Here is a 12,086-nt window from a genome sequence, read left to right on the forward strand (position 1 = left end):
CTGTGCTGTTGTTGCACTCTAGAGCCCACTTGACAGGCAAACTTTAGAAGCATTGCGTGTACATTAAGGTTTTTATTTTATGTTAATTGTTTGTTGATTAGGTATGAGTTTCTGAAGGTTCTTTATTCCTTTCCCTTTAGCTAAGCTAACTACCAAGTGGGAACGTCCATTCATGGGGCTAACACACTTCTGTTTCTCCTGTTGGACATTTTTTTTTCGATTGCTAAACAGTGGGCACAACTGGAGTAACGTGCAAAACTCTAACTACAGACACTTATCCCATGACTTTAACCACAACCTGCACAACACTGTGGATCTAGAGCACTTTGTTCGAATGCTAACATACTGCTGTCAAAACTCTTAACCACACATTTAAAACAGAATGGATTTCAGCCTGTTGCATTTCAAACACCACTGATTGCAATGGTTTCTTGTTTTAGACTGGTTTGGGAAAGCTCATAAAGCCTTTCTTTGGAAATAAAGAAACACCAAATAAGAATGAAACCATTATACATTGTACCGTTTGAGAGAAACCGTGAACAGGTAAAAGAGGTTACATACACAGTTGTGAAAATGTGAAAAACACTTGTGCACTTACTGTTTTTCACAAAGTAATGGATGTGGAAGCAATGTGAACACCACAGTCATTTGTATTTAGAGATAATGTAGGTTCATGGCAAGAGAAGACATCCAATTTGTTGATAAAAACTTCTGGACTATTACATACCTGTAGTTTGTAAAATTTCCAGTAATTACGTATATTACTACAGACAAAATGTATATATACATTTTTTTTTTTTTTCTTTTCTTATAGAAATCATATCACTTAAATTATACAAACTGTAAAGATGAGAAAGTTTGTATTTTTTGTATTGGTGTTTGATTCTAGTGTTTTTCCTGTCAGTGTGTTCTGAGTGACAGTGTGTGTTATGTAGATGAGGATTGTTCATAGTGTTTGGCTGCACTGAGCCTGTTTTGAGACGTGTGTGAAGAGTTGTTGCTTGGAATGAGTTTTGCAGGTGATGTGAACTGTTTAGCTCAGGTGACTGTTGGTAATGTAGCCTGTAGTTGAGCTTTGCACATGGGGCTTATGACCAGTGTCCTTTAGCAATAAAAAAAAACTGCAATACCTGTTGTTTCAATTTTTATTTTTTTTCTGCAGATTTTGTATGATAAAGTATGATTCTGTAGGTTCTGTCTCCACCTTTAGCTAGCTCTGCTCGTGCTTAAATACAAGGTGCTGTACCAGGTAGGTACAAGGTACTGTCGGACCTTTTTTGCCTTGTTAAGTATGAGTTTCTATGGGTGCTTTCTTTCTCTCACCGTAGCTAGCTCTGCTCATGCTAACTACCAGGTTTAACGGTAATTCATGGGACTACATACATTTCTGTTTCTCCTGTTAGACATTGTCCTTTATTTCTGCTTTTTCTTCTGTTGATCAAGTATGAGTTTCTGTAGGTTCTTTATTTTCTCTCACTGTAATGTTTGCTGTTGCTTATGCTAACTACTAGGTGCTGACATACATTCGTTGGGCTAACAAACGCCTGTTGCTTCTGTTGGACATTTCTTGGTCCTGTTGGACATTTTCAAATGTTTCTTCCCCAGGATTTTTATTAATTAATTATAATTCATCATTGTTCTAAAATTGCTAACAAGTAACAGACTTTTGCTTTGGTTAAAGAAAATCATGCAACGGACCAGTGGCGTTAGTTGGACACTTGTTGTAGACAGTTTCTCCAGCTGAGGCTCTCTTCCATGACATCGAGAGAAGGTGCTCTTCTTTACATATCTCATGAGGAGCTGTAGAGGTAGGTGAGAGAAAACATAGAAAAAGTGAATGCAGCTATTTAATAAATATATAATATAAATGATTCAAATTCAGTTTCTAGTGACACATTTTTTAGCCCAAATGAAGCATAATATAAATGATTCAAATTCAGTTTCTAATGACACATATTTTTGCCCAAATGAAGCACAGTCTAGCAGGCACACAGAAAGAAGAAAAATCACCACGCACACATTCCCATAGACACATACACAGCAGCAAAAAAAGGCAGACAGAGAAGCACAAAAAGCAAGATTCAAATCAATGTTCTCCTGCAGCAGCTCCCAATCTTATTCCCTTGTACATTGCTCAGTGCTCTCTGTCAGTGTCACTGCCTCAGTGCAGTAGCTCATTCCCTCTTCATCTTACCCCCTCTCTTTATTCATCTGTTTTCCCCCCTCCCTCTCTAACCCTGATGAAAAAACGGGGGAGAGTGCTCTGAAGATATTCCGAGGGGGTAGACAAGTGTTGGCAGAGGCGATGAAGAGAGATGAAGAGGGACAGAGACCGAAGAGAGAAAAAGAGAAAGAGACACTGACAGAGAGAAAATATGATATGATGTTCCCCTGAAATGCCAACAGACAAGACCCTCGTCTTGTGCAAAAGAGGCTCGGGAGCTACTCAAAACAAAGGGGTCATGGCGTAGGCTGCACTCAAAAGTTTATCATTCGTAGCCTGTCAGAGCTCAGTGCAAGTATGTACACATCTGGGATTCAGGCTTGTACAGAACATACACTTGCATATTCACACGCACACACAGCTTTAGTGGCATGCTTATTAAACCACACTGTTTTCTCTAATGGCTGACACTGTAACATTGACCATCTCGCCCTCTGGCAGGCAGAAAAACACAGAAAGAGTGAAAGCAAGCGAGTGAGATTAGTGCGATAAAAACAATGTTAAAGAGTAGGGAGAAATTGAGAATATCTCAGGTTGACAAAGATGATAAAAGCACCACAAGGCAGGGACATACAACATCAATGAAGAGCTAAAGATGGATGGGTATGTGAATTGACAGGAAGACAGACAAGAGACAGATAAAGATGAGAAGAGTGCAGTTCTAAAATTGCGATAGAAGCCTCTGGCTGTGGTGCGAACCACTGGGAATCACTTCCACTCTGCCTGACAAATACTGTGTATGTGCAGATTGGGCGCACACACAGATACACACACTCTTTTGTCTCTAACAGGGACCCACTAGGAGAGGCATGCAGAGAAATACAGCCACACAGAAAAAGAATGTTGTGTGTATATATATAAAAATTCACTGAGTCGCTGACCAGGGCACTTCTTCTCATTACAGGACCGGACCTCCTCTCCCGAGCCATCGCAGGGGTAGCCCTGTATTCCGGTGCCCTCGCACATCCTGAAGCGACGCTGCCAACCGGAGTCACACGTCTTGCTGCAGAGACTCCAGTGGTTCCAGTTGCCCCAGTTACCTCCACCTAGAACAGGAGCGAAGCAACACCGGTGAAGATCAGGGAGCGGGGAGGAAGTGTGGGAGAGAACGAGAGCGGAATGTAAGGTGAAATATAAATGAGAGTTGTTAATGAATAGTAAATTTAGGTTAGAACTCTGAGGCAGCAATTTATAAACTTTTTCAATTTTTTAGCTTGTTACCAAAATTAAGTCAATACGAGCCCTTCAGGGCCCCAGGCTCATTAAAACACACTAGTATGTTAGTCCTCCGGGGCCCCCGGTTGAAAAAGACTCAAGCCAAACAGGGTGCCAACCTACAACATTGCTGGTATGTGGAACACGAATCAAAGACAACTATACAGATGCCTTTAGATAATGCATGTTCCATGTTTGCATAATGGGATTTTAGAGTGTGAATACCAAGCATTAATGTGTATGCCTTACCACTGCAGGAAGGGTTGGTGCATTCTCTGCTCTCCTGATGGGGGCCCTTACATTCAGCCCAGCCGTGCACCGACGCACTGCAGCGTCTCTGCCTCTGCTGGGTTCCAGTGTTACAAGTCACACTGCATCTCGACCACGGCCCCCACTCCAACCACTGGCCCTCCACTGGACAGAGGATAGGGGAGATGGAAGTGGATATGGAGAGAAAGAGAAATGAATGAAGGTGGAATGAAGAACATGTTGAGAGACAAGGGGAAATCAGGATAAATTGATCCACATTTGTAAAGGTTAGGAAAGAAGATGTCAAGGAAAAGAAAGGAGCAATGGGAGAAAAGACACCGAACAGAAAATAAGAATATATAACAAAATTTAGAAGAACAAAAAAAAAAAAAACACTTAATGGTCCTATGGACATTTTAAATATTTCAATCTGTTAGGAAATAGCTGATTACAATTCTTTTCATGATTTGTTTTAAAGAGTTCACACAGAGTACAGACAGTTACACTTTTTCAAAGTGTTATTAGAAAGGCACCACATTTCAACTCTTGACTGGTGTTTGTGCAGAAATGGATGAATAAAACAAATTACAGAATATTAATACAATCCAGCACTTCCTGTCAGCCTGATGACATGCACAGGTGTAATCAAAGCCCCCACTGTCCCCTTTAAACCAGCGTTGCTGGAGTAATTGAGTTGTCAAATAAGCTATCCAAATTCAAAACAATATGATAATCAGAAACAGGGAGATTAATCATTTATAGCGGGTGCAGTCAAAGATTTTTGGTATGTCATCAACTTTATAGCAGTTACATGTTTTGTAGATCTGTTACAGAAAAGGACACCACGTTCTGCTGTGAAAATGCATGCCAGCAAATGAAAATCTGTGACAAATAAAGGGAATTATTCTAATTTATTTCTCCACGGTTCTTGACACAATTTTCGATTAGAACTTGTCGATACAAAAACTGATGATAGAAGAACCAATTACTGACCTGTGACCATGTCCATTTATATTTCAGAATACTGTTTGGACTTTGGACTTTATTTTTGCAAATGTTAATTTTCGCTGGTTTCTAACAGCTGCCAAAACCTTGTAGATCAAAAACTGGTTTGAAAATCCCAAATCCTGTCCTTTGACAACATGCTAATAAAAGCACACTTGTATCCTGCATGGTCAACAAAAGCTTGATAATGCATCTGTATTATTACTGTGTTGTCCAACTGCATTATTACTCCAGTTGAATGTATTGAGGCGGTGATATCCAGTGTTTAACCTGTAGCTATAGTTACCATTAAAAGAACCATTTAGTAAATGTTTTTATTGTAATATTGTCACACCAAACATGGTTCAGTTTACACAGCATTTAATTACACCAAATAGTCAATTGTAATTTTCAGATAAATTGCTTTTGCTTTCTCTACTCCTGCCACGCAAATATGCATTCCTAGAGGTAATATTTTTGAATTGAGTAATAATACAATGCCTCCTCCTGTTGGCAGCAGTGTCATTTCACTTGGAAATAATCCAACTCATGCGTTGCCTCCAGTTGGATGTGGACCTAAACTTAGATTTTATTTATGTTACAACAGAACTGTAACAATTTTGAACAAAGTCTAATGATTTGATGAGAATACATTTTCCTGCAAAATGTACTAAAGCAGCTCTTTATAAACCTTATAAAATTGACGAAGTGAAAACATTGGCAAGCAAAGGTCTATTTACACATTCGTGTCTCTCTCTACCAACTGTTGAAGGAAACATCTGGCTCTTTATTCTCTAAATGCCCCACTGTGTTCACCAGCTAGTTGCTACTTTGACCGTCTGCTGTTAAGTGCTGAGCAGGTAGCGCCCAGTGGTTTTATCAGAACTGTTTCGCTAAAAACAGCTGGCCCGCTGCTGCAGGTAAAACCGTGAAGTTGCGGGCTATAAAAGCAAAACACTGAATGAGCTACAATACCGTAAAACGCTCTATAGAGCAGAGTTGGTTGAGAATTCCCTGTGGGTTTATCACTGCAACCGACACTTTTCGCATTACACATAGCGATGTGGTCAATTGTTAATATAAAACTATAATGTGTAGTTGAGTTTCAAAACTAATAGAATTTCAGGTTTGATTATTATTTAATCTCTGTAACCCTAAATCAAGCCGATAAGATGTAGAGGTCATATTTTTGTGTCAAGTGTCTAATCTATGCTGAAAAGGCAATGATAAAATTAAATCAAGCTACTAAGACAGTCGTGCATATCTATTGTGCATGTGATGTAGGACTGTATAGTAACCCGTCTCTATATTAACAAGAATAGCAATTCAAGTGAGAACTGCTCTTGTTTCGGCTCAGAATGATATATTGAGGCACACAGTCTACACACAGGGGCTTTAAGTAGCAGAGAAAGTGAAGTACAGGGCAGTAAATGTATTTGTCTGGTTCTCCCAAGTGAGAAAGCATTGCCAACTCTCCTTGGTAATGTGGTCAATCACGCGGTGTGTGGCTCGTACAGTGTTACAACTAGCTGGGGCCAACACTGTGTTGCGGATTACTTTAAATGTGAATGTGACATTTCCCAAGTCGAATTCTGAGCATTCAAGGCGAGCTAGACATTAGGTATGCACCGAACCCAGATTTTTGGTGTTCGGCCGAATACCAAATCCACTGGTTAAGGTTCTGCCGAACCCCGAACCGAATCCTACTCCCATCCTCAGTCCATTAACATAGTAAATACATTAATGAAGTAAACAACGTCTTATCTGGTTAACACAAGTTTGTAGCTGTGATGGTCATTCCTTTGCCGTACCTGAAGTTGCTGCATTTTGGCTGCCGTCTGTAGATTCCTTCATGCACAACTCCTATTCTTTTGGAGGTTTCATACGCAAATGTCTTAACAGCGGCGATGTTGTGTGTTATTTAGGGTCCTCACCACCACGAGACATATCGGCATTGCAAATTGAACATGTAGCTCGACTTGAATCGCCTTCTTTTGACTGAAAGCACTGCCAAACAAAATTTTTTCTGCTCACAAGTTCCATTTTCACGTTCTCACAGCCTACTGCATTGAAGGGTCCACCAACGTAAACACCTTCCCGTAATCAACGGCGGTGTCATTTTGTCGACTAGCGTAGCGCGCATAGAGCAAGCGTAGGGTCAAAGAGTATAGAAGTAACAAGAGGCGAAATTCAATAGAACGTTGTGTTGCGTTCAGTCCAAGATGGCGGAGATGCAGCTCGGTCATGGGTGCGTTAGTTGCAATGGAACGTTCTATGGAGTTTCGCTTCTTGTTACTTCTATACTCTTTGACAAGAGGAGAAACTCAACACAACGCTCTATTGAGTTTTGCCTCGTTACTTCTCTTTGGTGGAAAAAAAATTTAAGGTTCGGCAGAAACCGAACCCCGTCAAAAAGCCCAATATTCGGCCGAACCCGAACTCTGGGTTCGGTGCATGCCTACTAGACATACAGTATAGGCCAAGACATTTCCCAGAAGAAAAACAAGTACCATGACAGCATATATGAACACACACATATGAATGCAAAGACAAGAACTATTAATTTGCCTTTAATTAAGACATAGCCATTAAACCCTGGATATAATTTGCTTTGAAGTTACTGGTTTCATTCTGAGATAAAAGGTCAGATACGATCAGATTAATAATTCAGGTATGACATTTCTGGAGATTTTACTCTTAGTCTGTTGATTGTCTTTATTTAATGCAACATCTGTCACATTAACATTTGCTGCTCTGCCCACATATGCATGAATTTGTTTAATGTGGTATCTTGGCATTTGTCTACATAAGAGATAAGCCACGTGGAAGAGAGATAAGAGATTATAGTAAAAGAGTCACATTTGATTAAACTCTACACTGGTTAAACACACTGTAGTATAGACAGGTTATGTAAGTATGTTGTATGGCATAATAGTATTTGAGTCTCACACACACACACACACACACACACACACACACACACACACACACAACCACAAAAACACACCCACACAAAGACAGACACAGAGAGAGACACACACACACAGTTTATGAAATGTTTTATTATAAATTAAACTACCCAACAATATAACAACCCAGCTGAAATTATTAGCCGATTAAACACTGATTGACAGAAGTCTTTTGATTGCTTCCAGTTTCATAAATTAGGATTTTTCTGCATTGAGTACTTTTAATAATGCAAGTACATTTCCCTGATGATACTTACATACTTTTACTTAAGTAACATTTTCAATGCAGGACTTTTATTTGTAACAGAATATTTTTACAGTGTGGTATTAATACTTTTACTTAAAGTGATGGTTTGGAGTAATTTCACCCTAGAGTTCTTTGCACCATGACCTCGAGCCAAACACCCCCCCAGAAGCTTTTTTCACCTGGGTCGAGTTGGGACATTGGGAGAGTTAGCGTAGAGTAGCGTTAGCCGCTGAATAGCTTAGCGCAGAGGCTAATGGATCCGAAGTGTCTCTTAACATTACCCCACTCCCGAAATGATACCAAAGGTCTACACTAGTATATATAGGTTATGCACTCATAAAACGATGGATTGGAAAGTTTGTAAGTACACCAGAAGTTTATGTAAATAACACTTGCCTGCTGGCTTCTGCTCTCTGCTGTTGTTGTTGCTGCTGTAAGACGAGTGCTTAGGGACATCTACAAATTACAACACCCGAAAGAGATGCAACAAAAATATTTTTTAATTTAACTTCTTTTTTAAAGTAAGTGCTGTAGTATAACTAGCAGGAGATAAGTAATAGTTGGTAAGTTTGGAGACATTACCTTATTTAATCATTAAATTAATAAATTTTTTGTTTTGTTGCATCTTTCGTTGTTGTAATTTGTAGGTACTGTCTAAGCACTCTTACCCCGGTAGTAACAGCAGCAGCAGCAGCAGAGAGCAGAAGCCAGCAGGCAGTGTTATTTACATAAACTTCTGGTGTACTTACAAACTTTACAATCAATCGTTTTATGAGTGCATAACCTATATATACTAGTGTAGACCTTTGGTATCATTTCGGGCATTATTAGTGGGGTAATGTTAAGAGACACCGAATCCATTAGCCTCTCGCTAAACTTCTTCAGTGGCGCTAACGCTCTCACGCAACTCTCCCAATGTTAGAGCTAGGTGAAAAAAGCTTCTGGGGGTGTTTGGCTCGAGGTCATGGTGCAAAGGACCCTAGGGTGAAATTACTCCGAACCATCACTTTAAGTAAAGGATCTGAATACTTGTTCCACCACTGCATGCATGCACGCATGCATACATACATACATACATACATACATACATACATACACACAAGACCCATCAAAGCTATTTTCTATGCATGGATGCTTTTGCCAAAAGGCCTGTGCTGGTATTCATCATTTCAAAGGACCATTGCCTTTGAACTCCCCAAAGCACCCTGAATCTGTTAGATGATAGATTCACACACTCATACACAAACATGTAAACCTTATGCGGATACACATACACAGATTTCCTTAAGGCCCTTGAAGGACGAGCCTTTCTCCCAAACCCTCTCTTTCCATCACTGTTCCCAAAACAGCATGGCAAAACATCCCGGAGGCCGTACTTTGGATTACGACGTCTCCCTATTCCTCCGTCTTTGAGGCACAACTTTGCAGCCTTTTTGTCTGGCAGTGGGGAGGGTTTTGTTTTATTTAAATATTAACCTTATACAACCCCTGCTTTGAAAAATATGAAAGCAAAAAATAAAAAACAAATAAAAAATATGAGTCAGTAGGGAGCATAACAACATAAAAAAGCTCTAGCCAAGACAGTCTCCAGCAGCATTCACATGAACGTATATGTGTGTATAATTTTCTAGGGGGAAATGATACAGGATTCTTCATCTTAGCATTAATGCATAAAAGGCACTTACCTTGTGATAACTGTTCATCCTGTGAGTGATTACATACAATACAGGCACACACACAGTCACTCAGACTGAAATCAATTGAGGAAATAAAAAGGTTATTATTCAGAAAGTAGCCACCAATTTAGCTATAAACCGTCTTATGTTTAGTGTCTGCGCGTCCATTTATGCCATTATTCCAATGTTATGTAGAAACCATTTACATTCTGCAAACACAGAAAGCACCTCCCAAATTAAATCACTGAAATGAATACTCCTTTCTAATGTCAATGCTTTCAAAGTAAGTGAGGCTCTAAAGGGACACTTAAAATACAAAATTAAAATTGCACGGTACATTATAAGTCTTAAAATGCCAAAGGTTTTTCCATTGTGCTAGATTTAAACTGTGGCCTATCTAATGTGTAGATGTTAGTATTTACATCTCACTAGATATGTTGACCAGAGGTGTCAAGTAACGAAGTACAAATACTTCGTTACCTTACTTAAGTAGAAATTTTGGGTATCTATACTTTACTGGAGTAATTATTTTACAGCATACTTTTTACTTCTACTCCTTACATTTTCACGCAATTATCTGTATTTTCTACTCCTTACATTTTAAAAATAGCCTCGTTACTCACATTTCAGTTCGGCTTGTTTTCATTCCGGCTCGTCATCGTTCAAAAACAAAAAAAACAACAAAAAAATTCTAGATCGCTCCATCCGGAGAGAGTGAATGTGATTGTGGTTGGATGAGAAGTATAAACATATACCATTCCGACACCCTATTGGTTTGTACGCGATCAATCGCACCTGCACAGACCGCTAATACGGCACCCGGTGCCTTAACGACCGTTATCTACCGGACCGAATAGCAACGCGATTTCGTTGCCTTATTTAGGTGCCACTTAAATGACTGCGCTCTCTGATGCTCAAAAAACGGACATTAGAGGGAACTGGAAAATCCGCCGCCGCACGGGACGCTAGTTAACACTACAGTTGGCAGCAGGTAACGGTAGCCTAGCGTTAGCTAGCAGCCGGAGTGAACACGGTTAAAATGCTGAGAGCTAAACTGTGTAAAAGTGTGTCTGTATTTCACTGGAGAGGATTCTAACACCAGACTGTAGCTGCCCTTGTCTGAAAAACACAGAAGAGATGTGTCACCTTTTTCAGACCTTCTGAGTTTGCAGGTATGATTTTAATATAACCTTAGCTATTATAGTCATTATGGCCTTTAGAAAAAAGTTTTTTGTGGAAGTGGGGTTTTGTCCCCACGTTTTGGGGTTAAGCTTTTGTCCTTAATGGCATTACATCAGGGGTCTTCAATGTTTTTTAAGCCAAGGACCCCTTAACTTAAAGTTGAGATGTAGCAGGGACCCCTACTACATATTGTATGAAATTAAGTTGCATATTAAACTGGGCCTACAATAACTGTTAGGGCAACCTGAAGCCTTCTTACATACCCTTTTTTCATAAGCTATTAAAATATTAATTGTTGGCATGATTTTATAAATCATATTTGAATGTTACATATGTGGCACAGTAAATCTAGGATTAACTGTATCTGTGGGCTGATATCTTAGTGACTACCTAACCTATAGGCCAGTAAGCCTATCATCAGTGGGAATTTATATTTGCTAATAATATATTGGAATTATGTTAAGGCATTTTAATTTTCTTTTCTTTTTAAAGACCCAAAAATGTACAATAATTTGGAGGCCCCCCTGCAATGACTCTGAGGACCTCCTGTTGAAGATCTCTGCCTTACATTACTTTTACTTTTATACTTTAAGTAGTTTTGAAACCAGTACTTTTACACTTTTACTTAAGTAAAAAGCTTGAGTTGATACTTCAACTTCTACAAAAGTATTTTCAAACCCTAGTATCTGTACTTCTACTTGAGTAATGAATGTGAATACTTTTGACACCTCTGATGTTGACGTCTAAATCTAGAAAGCTGCTCTGTACAAGGCTATGGTAGTTATTAGTCAAAACCAGCCCTACTGTTTCTTTAGAGTCGGCTCTGTTGAGACGTTATTTCAATCGCTGGTTATTCCTTTTCCTCTCCAATGCAGCCTGATAAAGATGTTTCAACTGGACAGCCTGAGCCAGATTGAAATAAACTCCTGAGCTACCCTCGACATGAGAATCAGATGGGGCTGCACCAGTGACTTATTGCTGTTCTTCACAAGGTACAGGCCTAACAGGTAATCTCAGAGACAATAGCCTAAGAGCTCTACTGCAGGACTGCTCAGCAATCTAAACCAAGCCAACCGTGGAGGAAGCATAGAAGTTTAACCTAAAGGATTTGCTAGGCAACGACCCCTTAGGATGGCTGAGTGAGAGTTAAAAAAAAATGGGCACGAATCCATGGTTGACCAGAGATGAATATGGAACTGAAATATGTCGTGAGGATGCAGGAGTTTGAGATAAGTAGGCAGGGAAGATAGGGGTTATGCTGCATTCACGCCATGTCAGCAGAAAGGGAAGAACTTTAAAAAGTGCCCAATATTCTAAATTGTTAGTGTCCATGCACTCTT

General features: G+C 39.6%; 1 protein-coding gene across 3 annotated transcripts in view; it reads right to left on the bottom strand.

Annotated features, from left to right (window-relative positions):
• adgrb2 (adhesion G protein-coupled receptor B2) overlaps positions 1–12,086 on the bottom strand; it is a 292,014-nt gene that overhangs the window by 93,585 nt on the left and 186,343 nt on the right. For all 3 annotated transcript variants that reach the window (XM_039819389.1, XM_039819387.1, XM_039819388.1), the window contains exons 6-8: positions 3,689–3,853; positions 3,106–3,270; positions 1,699–1,800 (exon numbers count right to left, since the gene is read on the bottom strand). In XM_039819389.1, the coding sequence (XP_039675323.1) occupies positions 1,699–1,800; positions 3,106–3,270; positions 3,689–3,853 (432 nt within the window). The remainder of the gene's footprint in view (positions 1–1,698; positions 1,801–3,105; positions 3,271–3,688; positions 3,854–12,086) is intronic.

The sequence above is a fragment of the Perca fluviatilis genome, chromosome 13 (assembly GCF_010015445.1).
Source record: "Perca fluviatilis chromosome 13, GENO_Pfluv_1.0, whole genome shotgun sequence".
Lineage (NCBI taxonomy): Eukaryota > Metazoa > Chordata > Actinopteri > Perciformes > Percidae > Perca > Perca fluviatilis.